Genomic DNA, 18,912 nt, shown 5'->3' with positions numbered 1-18,912 from the left:
CGTGTCCGCCCTTTTTCTGTCTGGGCTAAAACTGCAAAAGCGTCTAGGCGGGGCAGGGTGTACGTCGTTAAAAGTTAAGTGCCTCGGGCACAGGTGTAACCGGAGTCAATAGCTATATATAGCCACAGAAAGTGAGGGGCCCTGACATGGGGGAGTTATGGCAAGCGGTTGTGGCTAAGTATGCACATGGGGGAAAGAAAAACATTTTCAAGAAAAAAACTGGCAAATGGAAAATTACAAGCAGTTTGTGTCCTTGGTACTGAACGCCTTCCACTACACTTTCCGCCAGTGTGCCTTGGCTAGTGCGCCACCAGCCATACGTTTAATACTACCTTTACTTGACTTAACTTCGTACAGGCTACCATACCTTGGTAAGCCTTTGGATTGTTTGCATTTTCAATGTCTCCTAGGTGATGTTAGTGATAGAACAATCGGCATGTTCTGGAACTAAATCTATGGATACCGTTTAAGCCATTCAAATCAAATAAACCTGAGATCGCCAGTGCGGTTTGTTTAAGAATCCAAACCCTTCCAAGAACGGACGATTCTGGACGGTTGGCTAACAAATCTCTCAAATGTAGAGTTATCCCTAAGACCAGCGAGATAAGTTTGTGTTTTGATGCGTGTAACACAAGCAACAGAAACATGCTACGCAAGCTACTGATCAACTGTTACCAGCGGCAGAGGGAGGAAGGAGAGAGGGGTAGGAATGCCATCTTGCGGTCCAAGGGCGGTAGTGCAACTGTCGGTGCTTCAGGAGACGCCGGGGTCACACAGGGGCAAAGAGAAGCGAGAAACTATAACGTTGGGGATGGAAGACAAGAAGAGAAAATGCAGGACGTCGTGATCGATGACGACAAGGCAAGCCCAAAAGATGAAGAAATAATGGCAAAGCTGTTAAAAGAAAGTCTTAGTGTGGAAAAGATTGAAATCGCCACTACTGAAGAAGCCATTTGGGACCTGTTGGAACAGTACGGACCGAAGTGACGATGTTCTTGCTGTCCTTTTGAACATACATTCTTGACGAATAAAAGATAAGAAACCAGGTTGTGAACAAAGACGTTTTTCAGGAATAGTAATATTAACATCTTCTGTACTTTGGCAACTGTTAATGTTTTTATTTGGCCTATATAGGCCTATAACCACTTGGAAATCATAAGGATACCCCTAGTAGGCATTTCGTCAGTCTGGTAAGACCATGAAAAATAAAATATGCTTCTTCTACACCAAGTACTTATTCTTTGTTTTACGCTTAGAGCGTTTGATGCGAGTCTCTGTTTTTCTTCCCCTGATGTAAGCTCTTCTTACCTTCCTGCCTCCAAAGCGCTGTTTGTTGTAAGAGTCTCCCATGTGTTAATATACTTTGTCCACGACTCTCTCTCTCTCTCACACACACACACACACACACACACACACACACACACACACACACACACACACACACACACACACACACACACACACACGCGCGCGCGCACTCTCTCTCTCTCACACACACGCACGCACGCACGCACACGCACATGCACACACACACACACACACACACAACTACACATACACACACACGCATACACTCACGCACACACACACACATACACTCACACACGCACACACACACACCTTGTACATAGATGTTTACAAGTTTGCGGCTTAGTTACGTGATACAACGTATTAACGTTGTACTGCTACACATATGTACTGTACACTTTACAAGGTTAAATAAAGGTTGAAACAAAAAAAGTTCCCTTCTGTTTATGATTCCGGTTTATTTATCCTGTTAAAGATGTCCTGTGCCACATACACCCCGCCCCAACGCTTTTGCAGTCGTCTCCTAGACAGAAAAGGGGCGGACATCATGGAGTCCTGCCGCGTTTTGGCGCTTCTCCTGATAATTTCAGTGACTTGTGTTGATCCGAGCCTGTCGTCATCAGCCGTACCAGACAGTGGTATGTCAGCGTTGAACTATCATTCTTCTTTTGTTAAGTTCAGCATTGATCGCTAGACATTGTGTAGGTTTTCAAAAGACATTTAATGTTCTTGTGCGTATGCCCTATTAGGCCTTTAGGGCATACGTACAACGTTCTCCAGATATTCCTAAGTAATACCAAACTGGAAAAGATTATAGTATTTGTAGACAACAGTCACAGAAGACAAAGAGCTACAGATATCTTGACGAAAAACAGGTGTCCTGTCGGGTATTAAAAAACAATTTTCAAGCGAGGTCGCAAACTAGACCAAGGCCAAAACGTCTGCCGATCGTTGACAACATGGAGCGGGCAGGGCAGGTCGTTCTTTTTACGATCTTTTTGGCTTTCTTAGAGCTGGTCACTGCAGGTATGTCTGCTATTTGGTACACTGTGACGTAAGGAATGCGTATGTTTAACAGTTGTGTATGATCTAAGCTTTTGCCCCGTATTGGATAAGGAGAATGTTGTATGAATCTTTAGTTGTAGGAAACCGTGATTCAGAATTGGGACAGGCTTTCTGAACACTCTTGTGTGCCGTACATGACAAGACTTGTAAACCAGCACGGACAGTAACTTGCCTCTTTGTGTAATGTGTGTGTGTATAATTTGTCCATATTTGTGAACTTTAATGAATTCCAGCTTTTAATGAATTCCAGGTTTTAATGAATTCCTTATTTTGAATTGTAAATTGGTTTTAATTCAGTGGCAACACTGCGATTTCCAATAAAGAGATCTTGTATCTTGTATCTTGTGAACAAAATAACTACTAGCACATAGCGAAGCCGTGGTGGTTCTTAACGTTGTCTTGGTTTCTTTTTATTTGTTATCATATCAATTTTATCGCTTGTCTGAACAGACTTGACCTGATTACTCCTAATGTGTTTAGCCAGAAGGCGTTGTAAACAGGTGTTACGTCAGCGGCATGCGATTTCTTAGCTTGGGTCAAGGTCACCAGTCAAGGTCACCGGCTAAGGTTACCCCAGTGATAAATTAGAAACACATGACGCTAGGGACTGTACGGTATTTTAGGGATGGAAGTGAGAATCGTTGGGAAGGGGGGGAGAGAAAATTGTTTGGCCATAAGGGGGGTATATTCGAATGTTTATTCACTTTTCATCACAATCTAATAATCTTTTTATATGATGATCCCCTTTTTGATTTTTTGTAACGGTTCTCGGTGGCAAATGTGCAGATGTTGACACATTGGCGCACCAAATCCTTAGTGTGTTTTCGGCACACAGTTAGACAGATTAGCCTATTAAGAGGCTCAGTGGGCGTCACTCGACCGTGCAGGGAGGGAAGTCGTGTGAAGTGCCTTTCCCAAGGGCACAACGTCGAGCCACGGTGAGTATCGAACCCGGGACCTTTTGGTTCCGAGTCCAACGTTTTAACCGTTGCGCCACCGACGCCAGATAATCCCCTTTAAGATGTAAGATATCGTCAATATTTTAACATTGCTTGAATACCTATATATTATACGGATTTAATAAATTTCACAAGAGATTTTCTAAATAGAAGAAAATGTTGGTTTAATTTTTAAACCTTCGTTTTAGGTTCCATTGACAACTTTTGCGATCATGGCGAGGCCAAAGGTGGACCTGGACAGACCAGTTCTAATGGTAAGTTTTACTCTGTGTTTTGCTGTTATTTGTATAGAATTCGTTTTACCCATCAATATTAAAATAAGGCATGCATATCGATGAAGATGAACCATTATTTTTGTATATTGATACTTCCTTAGCCTGTTACAAATGTATATGACTGCATATATTCAGACGAATACGTGACGTTAGCAATTGGTCAAACGCCATAGGGAGTCTGTAATTTTCGTGGGATTACGTTCTGAAGTGATTGGTCAGTAATTATCCTGATTGAGGCCACAGTGTGGCTGTCGAAAATGTGATTCCTAAATTCGTGTGCCCTTTGTGTTGGAAAATTTGATTCCTAAATTTGTGTGCCCTTTGTGTTGGAAAATTTGATTCCTTGATTTGTGTGCCCTTGTATTGGAATAAAGTTAAGTAATCATTGTACTATGAGTGCACCATTTACCTATGACCCTGCCATCCCTACAGCTATACTCCGTTTGAACTTTGCTGGGAGATTTTTAGCCGACACCTCCACCTACAACAACGACCCGCAAAACTTCAACATCAGCACGTTTGATCCCCGGAAAAACCCTGAATGGAACCCGAAAGGAACCGGTGATTTCCGATTGATCGACTGTACAGTGACGCAAGTCTGCCTGGCGGACGGACATTGTGTCCAGGACGACTCTGTTGTTGGTCAGCCAATCATAGGTAATATTTACCTTTGCAAGGAAGGTTCAATGTTTTTGGGTCTAGTGTGTCTGTTGGGATTTGGCTACTATGCCACTGTAATGTGTACGGAACTTTGGCTTAGGGTGCTTTGAGCCTATTTAGATATTACCTTTTCATGGGGATGCATCCGTTATAAGAGAAAGTAAGGTGGACTGCTTTCCTAAAAAATCATAATATATTAGTCTCCAAGCAGGTCTTTTGGTGGCTGGAAATACAAAATCAAATTGGCCACCATGTCGCTCTGTCTGCCCAATGGATACCCTCTGGCCAATTTGATTCTGTCTTTGCAGCCACCAAAAGATTTGGTTGGAGACTACATTATTATATATAGAGCTACTTTTATTCATGAAAGTTTATTTATTGCAAATACATGCCCGAGGGCTAATTGCATGTACAAACAACATATATGAAACAAAAAGAAAATGCTATGGTATCAGAGACTACGTCTAAACATTATTCTACATTCTACAGCATACATGGTACCAGTTTTGCTGGGTTTGACTTCTTCCTCTGAGGCAATGGAAGACGGATTTACCCACTTCTTCTATAAAATGCGGGTTCTTTCTTTTTAGTAGTAAAATTTACTTCTTATTATTATTATTATCTAGGCTCAAACAGCACCGCTGCAGGCAAGTTGGTGGACCCGGATACAGAGCACCAGTATCAGTCTCAGCTGTGGGGTCTGGTGGTCGGCGTGGACGGCTTCTTCAAAGGGGACTTCACCCCGAGGTCATTCAACCACCTACACGACTCGTGTGAGGGATCGGAGTGCTGTACGGTGAATCTGGATACCAGGCGTGCTGCGGTCTGGGTTTCGACTCTACAGAACGTGGAGTGGAGCGATGGGTACCTGGCGAAACACTCCGACTTCATCCAGCAGACCAAGTCCCTCCGCTGTCTGCCTGGGTTTAAGCTATACGTCAAACTCAACACCCGCTACTTGATACATGCATCAGAGTCCCCGGACTTTTCGTTTGGCCGCGTGGTTGGGACAATCTATGCAGCAGTGTCGAGTACTCCTCTTCCTTATGGCCCGTACAACAGAATGTTGTGGAAAACCAGCGGACCTGGCGAAGGAGGCCACTTGCCGCTGTTTGTTGACATGAACAAAAAGAACGTAGTGTTGGATTTTGGCAACAGCGTGACTTTTGACATCAAAGGTAACGTGGTGCTACATTCAGGAAAACGCCTGCATCTCGTTCAATACAACACTACGAAACGACGATGCGAGCTTCTGAACAACGAGGCGTACGACTTGGGAGAAATCAGGCTGGGTGGAAACGACTGGTTTCAGAGGACTGCAGGCATAGTCGTACTTTCCGTAACTTCCGAGGCAATGAAAACAATCGGGAACGCTCCATTGGCGGTTATTCAACAAATATCCTCAACGCGATGTGAGCCAGTGTTTGAGGAAAGACCAGATGGCTTGTTCGTTGAGGCCATTGGCAAGCGTGTTGCTCGGCAAGAGCCCGACACTGAATGGACCATGAAGTTTCGCGCTTTCCAATTTGGCAAGTCTGCCGAACAGGTTTCCGTCCGCACCAGTCTAAAATTTCCACCAGATTGTTTCAAACCAGCTATAAAAATTATCAGCAGTCAACCATCTGACATCAACGGCATTTCCTCGATAACGTTCCGGTCCACTGATCCTGGGGAGCCTAGGAAAGAACAGCAACTAGATGGCCAGATATACCTGTACGATCTAATTGTCAAGAAAGGAGCCGACGGAATAGAATTCAAGGTTCAGGACTTCAATATGTCAGTCCACCTGTATTCACAGTACACTTTTACCCCTGGTGAAGTGACCTGGTACGAACATGTCTACCCGATATTCCAACAGTACGCCAATCTCTATCCCGTCATGAAACCCATAATCAACCTTGCGAGCTACGAGGATGTTACTAGAAAAAGGAAATTACTAAAATGCTCTCTTACTCTTCCTGAAACGGACCCAAACCACATGCCAGTGACCAGGGACTTGTCTCCACAAAAACGAAAAATGATTTTATCCTGGTTAGACAACATAGACCCATCCACAAATCTGCCCAAAATGGGTACGGCCACCTACACCTTAGGTGATCTAAAAAAGACCCTGCAGATAGCTGTACAGCTAGAACTGTCCACCATTCCCCCCTATCTGAGTGCGCTGTTCTCTATTAAAGATGGCGACAATAAAGAGGTAACGGCTCTGTTAAGAAGTGTCGTTGTCGATGAGATGAAACACATGGCTCTGGTTGCCAACCTTCTGAACGCGATTGGCGGTGCGCCATATTTGAACAAGCCGTCTGTAGTACCGTTCTATCCAGCACCCCTTCCGGCGGGAGCCAACCCTGGTCTTGTGGTGAAGCTTGCAAGATGCTCTTTAAACCAGATTCGAACCGTTTTTCAGGGGATAGAGAAGCCAGATTGTGAACTAGCGAATTCTAACGTAGTGCAATATCTTCGAACTCATAAACAACGTCTCAAAAAGCACAGCAATGGCAAATCTGACGGCGAGTTCATGGAAACCTGGGCGGAAATCAATCGACGGTGCAATCAGACATCGGCAAGGCCTCAGACCATCGGTGCCATCTACATATATCAGATTCTCTGTCCCATGGTTAAACTACAGACGGAGCTCGTGATACAAGAGAAAACTCTGTTCATTGGTTCAAGGACCAAGCAGATAACTAGTGACCAATGGCTTAGCAATGTGGACAGTTCCCCATTTGCGGTGCATGATCTTCGCAGTGCAGTGGCTGCCATAGTGGACATCGCTAGCGAAGGCGAGGGGAGTGATCCTTGCGACCCGTTGGACGAAAGGGGCGAGGTCTCACACTTCTTCAAGTTTGCTGAGGTGGTTCACGGAAGGAGGCTGATGGAGACAGGCAGAGATAACTCATCATTCGGCCAGTGCTTTGACAACTTTTCCCCATGTAATGAAGAGATAAAGTGTGACAAGACATTCAGCTTTGTTGGACGAATGGTACCTTTCTATGAAGACGGCGTCTGGCCTACCATTTCTAACCCTCGCACCGAGAGTTACCCTCAAGAATCGCAGGCTCGCAGATATTCAGACAACTTCAACAAGATCTACACAGGCCTGCTGATGTGTATCCATGAAGCCTTTAACGGAAAACCCAACAAGATGAAGGACTGTATGGGCATGATGTCGTCTCTTACTGCCTGGGGTAACAAGCTGGTACAGACACCAATAGACCCGGCTGGGGATCCCGAGGTTGGACCAAACGCCGCACCAACCTTCGAGTTTTACGACAAAGTTGATTAGCACTAGTACTCAGTGCTTGTTGACAAGAGACAGCAAATTGTTTAGTGAGTAAAGAGACTCTTTTTACACAACCAAGTCTTTTATTCAGCCGACGTTTCGGTGACCGTCTGTCACCTTCCTCAGGGCAATTCTGACTGGTTCACATTGCACTGCAGCACAGGTGTCGCTGCTATAGAAGTATTCCCAAATGTACAATATTTACATACCTAGTATATATGCGTGCACATATGGCCCTGAGGGAGGTGACAGACGGTCACCGAAACGTCGGCTGAGTAAAAGACTTGGTTGTGTAAAAAGAGTCTCTTTACTCAGTGTCTTACCAACCTAATTGTATTTTTAAGAGCAAGGGATGGACGTTACTGTTAAATAGATGGCTTTCTTGTTAGGCAGGACCAAAATCTAGGACCTAACATAGATGATCATATATTAAATATCACAGAAACTTTGGATCAATTAATGAATATACTGCTAGAATTTTGGGAACTGTTTTTTTACAGGTATTTTTAGGACTTGTTAATGGGTCGTCTGTGGAGAGTCCTGTACAGGGTCAGCTGAGGTCACTAACCTATGTGAAGAACCAGGTCTGCATATCACGCACAGGAGGTCAAAGTGGAACAGGTGACCTCTGACCTGTCAATAACAATACAACCTTGTTAGAGAGCTTTGGACAAAATCATGAGAAAGATTAAACAAGCGAAAGAACTGTCCTCTAGTTATGAATACAATTGATGAGACTAGTGATGTCATTGAGTAGATTTTGTACAGGATAACAGAGTTCAAGGAGGATTGATAATATAAATTATAACAGATTTTTATCAGTCCATTGAGTAGTCCTCTTGTGCAGTTTTGACTGTTTTTGTATAATTATACCATGTTGTGCATCATTGTAGCCCTTGCCTGGCGTGAGTAGGATGCATACAAAAGGTGTCCAGATACAGTAAACACAAACGACAACAGGACAAGGAAGCCGAACGTCTCAGGAGCAGGGAGGATGATCACTAGGAGGAAGTGCAGCATGTCCATGAAGAAGTTGAGGCTGTTCTGAACACCGAACACCACCCCTCGGTGGTTCTCTTCCACCGTCTCCTGGTACAGTTGGGTCACGGTCAGGTCATACATCCATAAACCTGCGGACATCAGTTAATAATCTGTCAATAGATATACCATAATAGCCAAAAAGAACAGAAGGCAATGACAGAACTATGATTAGTATGAATAATATCTTACAGAAATATCGTCCAAGAAACGGACAAAACGTACTGGATCCTGCACCTACCGATCCTGCCCAGTGTGACCCCGGCCATGAGCAGTGCCACAGACGCGTACATCCACCCGGGACGTACTTCTGCCGGCGCAGCAGTCGTGTTGGTCACCGGCGAAACTGCCAAATCGGTGAAAGAGAAGGGAGATGCTGATGAATTGGAGGAGGGGGTGAAAGTAGGAGGAGGGGGGACATCAGGAGGAGGGTGACATCAGCGAGGGTGACGTTAGATGTGCGGGTGTAATAAAACGGGTCAAACGGGCTGCCCGGGGCCCACACGGACACAACACACAGGATCAGGATACTCCAATGTAACGTCCCGGATATCAACCCAGTGCGGTGCAGACCGACTTTCTTGCGTAGAGGAGGGTAGATGAACGTACCGGCCACTCCAAGCACGGCGCCAGCTGCGACCAGGAGGCTGACGGCGAGTTCAGACAGACCCTGGGTGTACACAAAACCCACCATGATGTTGTCGAAGCCGAGAAACGTCATGTAGAGGAGGGAGAGACCGAGGCCGGCGCGGAAGCACGTCTGTTGGAAGTACGTCTTCCACCCATTGACGAGTGTCAGGACTGGTTTGAACATCTTCTGGAAGCAGGTGGGGGGAGGTTTCTTCTGGACAGGTTGGCCGTCACTTGGATTCTCTGGATCGTCTTCTTTGCCTTTGGCTTTATCTGTAAAAAAATGAAATTATATGGCAATTATAAACCATACAGTTATACTATACAGCCATGTTATATTTTGGTGCAATCAAAATGTGTCTGGCGCAGAGAACTCCGATGCTACAAAGTACATGTAGGTGTGCAGCAAAAGAATCAATTTCAAGCACTGTAACTAGAGACCTACACCACATTCCTTAGACCTTAGACAGACCACATTAGGGCACTTAAAATCGAAGGCAAAACTTGCCTTTAGTCTCCTTCACAGCCAGTGCAGGAACACTGACGTACACACGATGGTACAGGTAGTATTCTATTGCCATGGAAACGATGTTCCAGCCCGCGATGAACAGGGCGCCGACCAACATGGAGACAAAGGTCATGATCTGTGCGACCACCACCGGGGCCAGGATCTTTGAACACAGGTCGATTCGACGCATCGATGCGTTTAGCTCTGATAGGAAAAAACTTTGGGATTTTAGTTTTGAAGGAATAGTGCAAACCTCAGCTTCTTGAATTCTCCCATGTTGACCTATAATTCATTCTGGCTCCTGGCCATATATTCTGTGAACTTCACGTTCACCTGGCCCCTTTCCTGTGTCTCATCTTTTGACCTCCTCTCATTCTGCCTGTTAATCTGCCCCATCCATGTGCTGTCAACCTACTCTGTCTGAACGGACAGACACACAGACCCACATCTCAGCGACCCAAAACAGTACTTCCATTCCCAAAAACAATATTTGTTAATAATAGGATAGGAAAAATCCAGGTACAGTGAAGCCAGATATATAGCTTGTTATTCTTGCCCTAAATAACCAGTTTCACTCGTTCCTGAACAACTCTTAACGATGTTGCCTTACTAGCAAGTTTCTCCTTATCCCCACCAGCGATGACGACTACCCAGTCCTTGTTGAGACAGATCCGTGTGGCCTGACCGGCGAGGATGGCCACCACTGCTATCGTGATCAACACAACCTGAAAAAGATACCCGTTACAGTAATCACAATTTCATCATTAGGATAAACTGCATCAAATCAAAGAGTGTTTTAAAACATAGATAAGATTCTGCTGTGGCTATTGGTAATGCTATTGATGCATTGTGCTGAAATACATACAGCGTCATAAAAGTTTGAGGCAAAAGGTAGTTTTGTTTTGGTGCCCTAGCCAAGGATAGCCCTATGTATACAGCAAGGGATTTTAGAAATATTAATTAACAGGTCTAATAAAGGGAAAGGTTGTTATTTCATTGTAAAATGGCGGGGGCAGCTGAACCTATCCGGTTATTTCAATGACTTACTCTATGTTTGAAGACAACACAGACGTACAGGCTTATTATGTCTTTAAGACAATATTTACATATGGAAAAACATTTTGATCACCTTTTCAAATTGCACAACCTGTCAGAAAAATTAATACAATAAAAATTTGATGATTTATATCAATACTAAATAAAGAAGATGTGATGGTACCTGGCATAACGTCGTGAGCCATCCTCCTTGTAAGTTTTCGATCTGTGTACGATAGACCAGGGTGAGAGTCAGGACCACGGAACACATGACAACAGACCCGTTCTGTACCACCAGAGATACTCGCACAGCTGGGCAGATGGAGGAAAAATATATTACTATGTATCATAGCTCAAAACTATGGCTTTTAAAATTTCCATGCAATGCTGTCTTATGAAATTTTTACTCAAGAAACTACTGGATAGATGTTGAAAACTGTAAGGACGTTTTAAGTAGCATCCACTACGTTTTGTAACAGAATGACCAGGAAATTCATTTTGTAAATCTATAGCTAGTTTTGCGCCCTTAGATTGCATTGGATTAGTCTGGGTGCCATCGTCCGTAGTTTCCACCGGCTCCCTTATGTCCCTGGCTACCATGGATACGGAGGATGGCACCCAGGCTAGAATTGTATGCCTTTAAAGGCTCCTTTCCTAACCTGTCAGTCTAGCAGTCCGGTCTATCCAGTCTCCGATGATCGCTCCGAGAAGAAGAACCGCACACGACTTGGAGAAGCCGTACACGGCAGTCAGTCTTAACGATCCTGGAGACAGGTCGATAAGGAACAGGGCCACTGCGAAGGACCACATACGGTCTCCCTGGGGGGCAAAGGAGAGGATCAATGAAATGAGTGAATGAATGAATGAATGAATGAATGAATGAGGGTTAAAGGTTGGTGGATGGATGGATGGATGAGGGATTTATTAGGTGGATGAATTGAAGGATGAATGAAAGGGTGGTTGAATGGAAAAAAAAGCAACATTCAATCAAGAAAAATAAATAAATATTTACAGTAAGAAAGTGTTAACGTTTTAAATGGCTTACCCATGTTGAGAGGGTGGCTTCAGTATACACCAGAAATATTGTACTTCCTACAAAGTCCTTTATTCGATCTGTAAAGGAGAAAAGGTCATTAGATACTAGTCCAGTAACTTTTGGACACGTTTGTTTCAGACACAAATGCCTTATAGTGTAAGTAGTTGTTTGTTTGTTTGTTTGTTTGTTTTTAAGCAGAGATACAGGTACTGTATATGTGCTGACAAATGAGCACAAGACTACAATGAGGAAAGATTAACTTTGTTATGAATACAAAATTATACTAGAAGGACCGGTTTCTGATCTCTGAGATGACGACGCCCCCAGGGCACTGGCTTCAGAATGACAGAGCATTGTTGTTCTTTCTGCTTGAATCAGAATTTTAGACGTTTTTGTAGCCTTTACGTAAGACTTGGCCCAAATTGTTGGCCTACATTTAACTTACGTTAGGTCATTGACCTCTCTGCTGTTCACATAAACATTGCCCGCTGCATTGTTTTGTAAACTGTAGTCTGTCATTTTCATGGCAAGTGACGAGGAAACTTGTCAATAACATTCGTGAATTCGTGAACCTGGGTCTTTATTTTGAATACAGGTATCACTGTGGACATTGTATACTGTTATATCAGTAGCTTTGATACTTGTAGCTCTTTGGAAAACTTAAAGTAGGGGAAACCCTGCGAAATGTCATACCGGTGCACCCTTTCTGTTCTCCACGTCCCTTCTCTCCCCCTCCTTCTCTATTTCCTTTGTCCTCTTCGGGTCGAAGCCTTTGTTCTTCCTCTTTTACGTCTTCTTCCCTTCCCGCCATTTGCAACACCAAAGCTGCAATGCCTCCTATATGCTGTTACCAGCAAGAACCTCCATTAAGCAAAATGTTGTCTCCCAAAAACAAGTGACCTGGGGACCCACCCTTGCTAAACTGCAACATGGTATCGTCCAAAGTACTTCCGGATTCTTGTCTATGACGCACTTCCAGGTAAGGTAAAGTAGCACAAGAATTTAAAGACGTTATAAAGAGTGAAGTTGACAGGCAGTTGACGGGCAAAATCGGTTTTCTTCCGTTATCAAAATAGTTTAACCTTCAATTAAGTCAAATGCTGTTCTGTCTATAAAGAAATACACAAAATATATTTTGAATTCAGTATTATTTCAGTATCATTTTAGTTAGCGTTATTCTAAAATGAAAAATAAAAGTCACAAATCAATCTTGAATGACTTTTTCACTAATATATTTAGTATTGTAATTCATCTACCAATCCATCTATCCATCCATTTGTTCATTTATTCATCCATACTACCATTCATTCGTTCGATCAGGTCAGGTGTGAGTGTTCTCATGATGTAAAACACGGAGAACGAAGTTCTTTGCACGCTTTATTTGCGGACAATATTTACCTACAAGCTGCTCTGTACCGGCTGTCACAGGCTTTAGATTTTGTACATTTCTTCTGAAAATAGTTCACTGCGTATTTGTCTTGTCACTTTGACGAGCCTCGGACTGACTGATATTATCTCCTTTTCATGCATATGCATGTTGCTTGGTTAGTGCAACTTGTTAGTGCCATGACCCTTATTTGCTCATTTTAAGACCAGGTGTATCAGTTCTCAGGAAAGACCTTGGAGAAGAGTGATGTCAGGACCGCACCATACCACCACACAGACACTACAAACACTTCAGATAGTTGTTTTTCAGAGTGATTCAAAATTGATCAGACATCGGAGTACATGTATTTTAAGTTTTAACGATTCTGTTAAGCAGTTTTCTCACTGTCGGGTATTTTATCACGTCAACGTGTTTGGTCATAGTTTTCCGCTCCAACGTTGTTTTTATTAAATTGTTCTCCATTGTGCGCATTTTGCCTCGTCTCCTTATTTGAGTTACAGTCATCGTTTTCACATCCTAAAACACTTGTGTCTGTTTCATTTATCACTATGTTTGTTCTTTATCTAAAAGGCACTTCAGATAACAGTTATCTAGAAAGTAACAGATCATTTTGTGCATTTGTTCTATTAAGTGGCAATCAATCTTTTTGTGCTCATAGAAGTGCGCAAAGATTGTCTAAAAATCCAAATATCCCCAGTGACGTCATTTCCTATCAGCATTTTCTCCACCAATCACATTGCATATCATATCGTGTGACAGAAGACGATATTTATACGTCATTTCCGGACAAATTTTAAGGTTATACATTGGTGATGGGGACATTTTAATTGCAAGGCAAGCTCTACGTATTTATAGAACGTGTGTGGCTATTTGCGGTGAGGTTCCTTCCTTCCGGTGCTTTCCCTTCATAAAGCAAGCCACGCGCGTTTCCAGACCTCTCCGTACTGGAACTGTCTGGAACACTGACGAAAAGGTAAGAACTGTACAATTTCCCTCTTTTTTTCCTCAGTCAAATTTTACATGTATTTGCCATACTAGGCTACAATATAGTTCCAACTGGTGATTTGGACGGTGTTAAGTTAAAATAGTTTCTGAGGTTTAATGGTACCGCATGTGGCTTAAATATCTCTCTCTTAATCAATAGTTGGACTGCAACACTTAGCCCTACGCTTAAATAGGTAGTTTCTGTCTCCTAAAGAAAAATGATATATACCGCAAAGCAATAAAAATTGGAAGAGCTCAAGATTCTGTATTAGTCAAGTGTAGAAATGTAACATAATTACCGTTTTTACTATTCTTTAAAAAAATGCTAAACAGCGGTCTACTTCCACATCACAAGTTAATTTCAGCCATAATATATAGTTCTGGGATGTTAGAAGAAATGTTTTATTTTAATTTAACAAGCAATGTTAGCCAACCATACCGTCAGTAAGCCAGTCAAAACCGTGTCCTTCTTTTCTGACCCGCCATATGGTATTTAGTCTATACTTATACGTGCTGACTCAGTTTAGATACGGATGTACTATTAGCTGTGTAAACATGGTTATTCTCTCATACACTCCCTGTTGAGTGTAGATGAAAATATGCGAAGGTTACAATGTCATCCATAACTGAACAGGCATGAGTTAGGGGCCATGTACTTTGTACCACTATTTAGCAATTGGCAACGGTGACTAAGACTTTAAAAGTTTAAACAAAGGTTTGATTGTGTGTATGTACGTAAATAATGCTTGCGATACAAACTCGAAATCTTTTTACTACAAAGGAAAGCATACAGCAAAGCTGCCTTTGGCATTTTACAAAAAAAGTAACTTGAAATGATAAAAGAGATGAAGTGTGCTGTGCAACTTATGGTTATACAATAAAGTGTCCTCATGTGTTTTTACTTAAGATCTTTTATCCTCTCTTTCCAGAGCCCAGAATAAAACAACAGAAAGATGAAGTTCCTGGCTGTTGCGCTAGTGGTCGCTGTTGCCACGCTGGCTGACGCAAGATCGGTGAAACAACAAAGAAGCATTGCGTAAGCTTATCGTGTATATTAAATCATCCACATTTTAGCACAGATATAGGTTCTACTTACACCGGGATAGAGTCCTACTCTCACCGAAAATGTCTCGCTGGTTGTTTTTAGAATGTAAATTAACAAACATCTGTACTTATCATAAGGTATAACAGTTCAAATCGCTTTTCCCCGACAGTGATGACATCAAGAACACGATGCAGAACGCCCTGGAGAAGGCACTTCTCACCACCACCGCTAACAACCTGGAGGCTTCCGGTGAGGCGGTCAAGTCTTAACAAAATTAGTCACTCAGTCACTCACTCAATCAGTCACTCAGTCACTCACTCACTCAGTCAGTCACTCACTCACTCACTCACTCACTCACTCACCCGCTCAGTCAGTCAGTCAGTCAGTCACTCATTCACTCACTCAATCAATCACTCACTCACTCACTCACTCAGTCACTCAGTCACTCACTCAGTCACTCACTCACCCGCTTAGTCACTCACTAACTCAGTCACTCAGTTAGTCACTCAGTCTGTCACTCACTCACTCACTCACTCACGCACTCGCTCACTCGATCACTCAATCACACTCTCACTCACTCACTCACTCATTAACTGTTTCACTAAATCTCTTACGTACTATTTTTGGTACTCCGACTGTAAACGTTAGCGACTGAAGAGTAGCTAGTTTATACAAATGATCATTGTAGTCCTAATATGATGTTGTTGTTGCTATAGTGATCCAGAAAATCAACGATACCATCATCAACGTTTTGGACGGCTTCATCGACAAGCTGAACCTGGATATGGTGGGTTATTGTGTTTTAGCTTCGTCACCGTACTCTGTAGCGAGAACAGCTGCTATACCCGTCGGTCGGTATTAGCAAGCCTGAGAATACTACCCATGCTTGACTATATTGTCTTACATGTGTGCATACATTTGAAAATGATGTTACAAAAGTTTGAGCTTGTGATATTTCTTCCTATTGTGTACTAAGCAGTATCGAAATGTTGCTAAGTATATTCTTACCATATATTTCTTAGAATATATTCAGAATAGACTATTAGAGAGAAGCTGGGGGAGGGTGAGATTAGAAATGATAAATCTGTTGTACTATTACTACAAAATATTTATAGCCACACGTACGCGTTGTATCTTACATCATTGATCCGCAATGTTTAATGTTTTTCACGTTTTGGTTTGAAGTGGATCACCCAGTTCCATCTGGACGGGGTCATTAACCTGGCGGACATCGAGGCGTTTGCCGTGGAACAGGCCATGAACCTCGTCACCCCCATCCTGGACTCTCTCAAGGAGCAGGGGGTCAGTCTGGGACAAACCCACCTGCCACTCGGCTTTTAGTTATCTCCATGTGTTTTTGACTTGTCTGTGTGCGCGCACGTGTGTATGTGTAAGAGAGAGAGAGAGAGAGAGAGAGAGAGAGAGAGAGAGAGAGAGAGAGAGAGAGAGTTTGTGTGTGTTTCTCTACCTCTTTCTGTGCGTTTGTGCGTCTAAAATTTGTATGGTTCTCAATACGCATCACGCATGTAGTATATCCTCAGTGCTGCACACTCTTCACATGCATTTCTTTTTTAATCTTGTGCATACTTTTCCCAACACAGATTCAGCTGACCCTGAACCACCTGCCGACCGATAGCCAGAGGAGCAGGCAGCAGAGGAGCATCGCGTATGCACTACTTTATTCTTCGCCTCTTTCTCCATTTCAAGAGCATACCGTAATTTTGCCATTCTCCCACGGCAGAACTATCCCTCGGCAAATATGTTAGCTTAAGGATCAGTGTTTCTGTAAAGCTATATACTCCACGGAAGCACCGCTGTCTCGGGAGAATGAATTTTGCTTGCAGTTCCGGAAGTAAGGAGCAAGAACAGTTGACGATTCTTATAAGCTGGTGTGGAATTGTGGCTGGAAAGTCTATAAAGATTCAGATAAAGATTTTTTTTCTTGCCTTGTAGTCAGCTAGCATTGTACGGTCTTGTAAACGTTTCCATATCTCATTTGGATACATGTTTGCTTTACCATATGTGTGTACTGAACCGGAGCGAATGACTTAAAGGTAAATGACTCACACGCCCTCCCCCCCCTCCCATTCAGTGACGATATCAAGAACTCCATGCAGGCCGCCCTGGAGAAGGCCCTCCTCACTACCGCTGCCAACAACCTGGAGACCTCAGGTAAGGAACCATAAAAACACGGAATCATTTTTGGGGGATAATTCTGATATACTGGCCTATTTTTTCCAAATACTCATATTTTGAACGATTTTGTTAATATATATTTTCAGTTCTCCAGCAGATCAACTCTACCATCGTCACCTTCCTGGATAACTTCATGGACAAGTTGAACCTCGATTATGTAAGGAACTGAAACCTTCATTCATTCATCCACATACACACTCGTCCACTCACTGGCTCATTCCTTCCTTCACCCTTTCACTCGTTCTATCCAGAAAAATCCTCATAGCTTATGATACTGTACGTAAGCAAAACCATGTGTTTGCTTTTCTACACTCAAAATTGCCACAAAAATTATCCTGAGTTGTGCGATGAACGTTTAAGTCGTTACTCTGCTGAAAATATAATGTACACAATTCAGACAGAATAAACACAAACAAACAAACAAACAACATTTTTCCTGTCCCCAGTGGATCACCCAGCTGCACCTTGACGGCGTGGTTGACCTTACTGACCTGGAGGCGTTCGCCGTTGAGCAGGCCATGAACCTCGTCACCCCCATCCTGGACTCTCTCAAGGAGCAGGGCGTAAGTAACGGCACGGTCCTCTCATACATCTGACTTAAAGCCCTTATCGCACATAGCCGATTATGGTCTCCCCAACACTGTCGAAATCCTCCCAACCATAGTTGGGTGTAGGTCGGGAGTAAGGTCGACGAGGTACGGGTTGGCTACTCATCGGCTTTCGAAGTGTATCTGATCCTAAATCTGGTTAGACTGCTCCCTACCTACCACCAAAAAGTTCCAGAAAAGTTCCCATCACCAAGATATCTGAAACATTGACATTTCAAAGGGTGTTCATCTCGGAGAATCTTGGACTGTGACTGTTTTCTGATGGTTGGTTTTGTTGGACATTGTTGCAGATCACTCTGGTTGGAGACCACATCCCCGGCAGCAGCACCACCAACCAGCGTGGGAAGCAGTGAGGATTCCGCAACAGGTAACTACATTTGTACCATCAACACGTCAATTATCAATTATGTGGGGTCGTGTGGCGTAACGGCAGTGCGCTCGACTCGGAACCAAGAGATCCCGGGTTCGAGTCCTGCCACCGATCTTGTGTCCTTGGGAAAGACACTTAACACGACTTTTCTCACCGTACTCAAGTGAATGAGTATTGTCCTTTCTTGTATTTGTCCTCTGCGTTGGTGGCGGCATTGAATAAGCTGATATAACTTGAGTGTGCCGTCACCATGTCTAGTCATGAAATGTTGGAATAATAAAAAAAAACATTTCAATTAATTTTGATCAATCCTGGGTGTCTACTTCTCTACATAAAAATAAAATCTTACATATACACGTCCTTTTCGTTTTTTCTTTTCAGATCGCCCATGCTAGCCAGCGTATGTAAGATCTTGGAAACGGACACTGTTGTCCCTAAACACCGGGGCTCTAGTCTTTAGATCATTAAAATTGTAGAAGAGCATTTGTGGTGCTGACTTTAATTTGCCTCTGATTTCTTGCATGC

At 43.2% G+C, this 18,912-nt stretch overlaps 3 protein-coding genes across 3 annotated transcripts; 2 read left to right on the top strand and 1 right to left on the bottom strand.

The window, feature by feature from the left end:
* Window positions 1-2,267: 2,267 nt before the first annotated feature.
* Window positions 2,268-7,553, top strand: LOC109474415. The gene is made up of 4 exons (XM_019774710.1): window positions 2,268-2,334; window positions 3,521-3,586; window positions 4,040-4,264; window positions 4,894-7,553. Exons 1-4 carry the CDS (start codon window positions 2,268-2,270, stop codon window positions 7,551-7,553), a joined length of 3,018 nt encoding a protein of 1,005 aa, XP_019630269.1.
* Window positions 7,554-8,009: 456 nt separating this feature from the next.
* On the bottom strand, window positions 8,010-12,714 carry LOC109474509 (solute carrier family 40 member 1-like). The gene is given in 9 exon segments (XM_019774801.1): window positions 8,010-8,680; window positions 8,830-9,018; window positions 9,021-9,491; window positions 9,727-9,930; window positions 10,337-10,451; window positions 10,946-11,073; window positions 11,421-11,580; window positions 11,807-11,874; window positions 12,491-12,714. Coding segments are annotated over 9 exon segments (1,716 nt in total). The 5' UTR covers window positions 12,609-12,714; the 3' UTR covers window positions 8,010-8,417.
* Window positions 12,715-14,034: 1,320 nt separating this feature from the next.
* On the top strand, window positions 14,035-18,868 carry LOC109474506. Its single transcript, XM_019774796.1, has 11 exons — window positions 14,035-14,157; window positions 15,098-15,204; window positions 15,383-15,462; window positions 15,930-16,000; window positions 16,399-16,515; window positions 16,815-16,879; window positions 17,306-17,385; window positions 17,496-17,566; window positions 17,856-17,972; window positions 18,308-18,384; window positions 18,769-18,868. Exons 2-10 carry the CDS (start codon window positions 15,122-15,124, stop codon window positions 18,368-18,370), a joined length of 747 nt encoding a protein of 248 aa, XP_019630355.1. The 5' UTR covers window positions 14,035-14,157; window positions 15,098-15,121; the 3' UTR covers window positions 18,371-18,384; window positions 18,769-18,868.
* The last annotated feature ends 44 nt before the right edge of the window (window positions 18,869-18,912 follow it).

Source organism: Branchiostoma belcheri, unplaced genomic scaffold (genome assembly GCF_001625305.1).
Source record: "Branchiostoma belcheri isolate BF01 breed outbred unplaced genomic scaffold, Haploidv18h27 scaffold31, whole genome shotgun sequence".
Lineage (NCBI taxonomy): Eukaryota > Metazoa > Chordata > Leptocardii > Amphioxiformes > Branchiostomatidae > Branchiostoma > Branchiostoma belcheri.
This window is presented reverse-complemented; position numbering and strand designations above follow the sequence as displayed.

Coding starts and splice junctions, on each gene's coding strand:
- LOC109474415 (XM_019774710.1), top strand. CDS start 2,268: ATGGAGCGGGCAGGGCAGGTCGTTCTTTTTACGATCTTTTTGGCTTTC. Junction 2,335..3,520: donor CTTAGAGCTGGTCACTGCAG/GTATGTCTGCTA, acceptor CCTTCGTTTTAG/GTTCCATTGACAACTTTTGC. Junction 3,587..4,039: donor TGGACAGACCAGTTCTAATG/GTAAGTTTTACT, acceptor CCATCCCTACAG/CTATACTCCGTTTGAACTTT.
- LOC109474506 (XM_019774796.1), top strand. CDS start 15,122: ATGAAGTTCCTGGCTGTTGCGCTAGTGGTCGCTGTTGCCACGCTGGCT. Junction 15,463..15,929: donor TAACAACCTGGAGGCTTCCG/GTGAGGCGGTCA, acceptor TTGTTGCTATAG/TGATCCAGAAAATCAACGAT. Junction 17,567..17,855: donor ACAAGTTGAACCTCGATTAT/GTAAGGAACTGA, acceptor TCCTGTCCCCAG/TGGATCACCCAGCTGCACCT.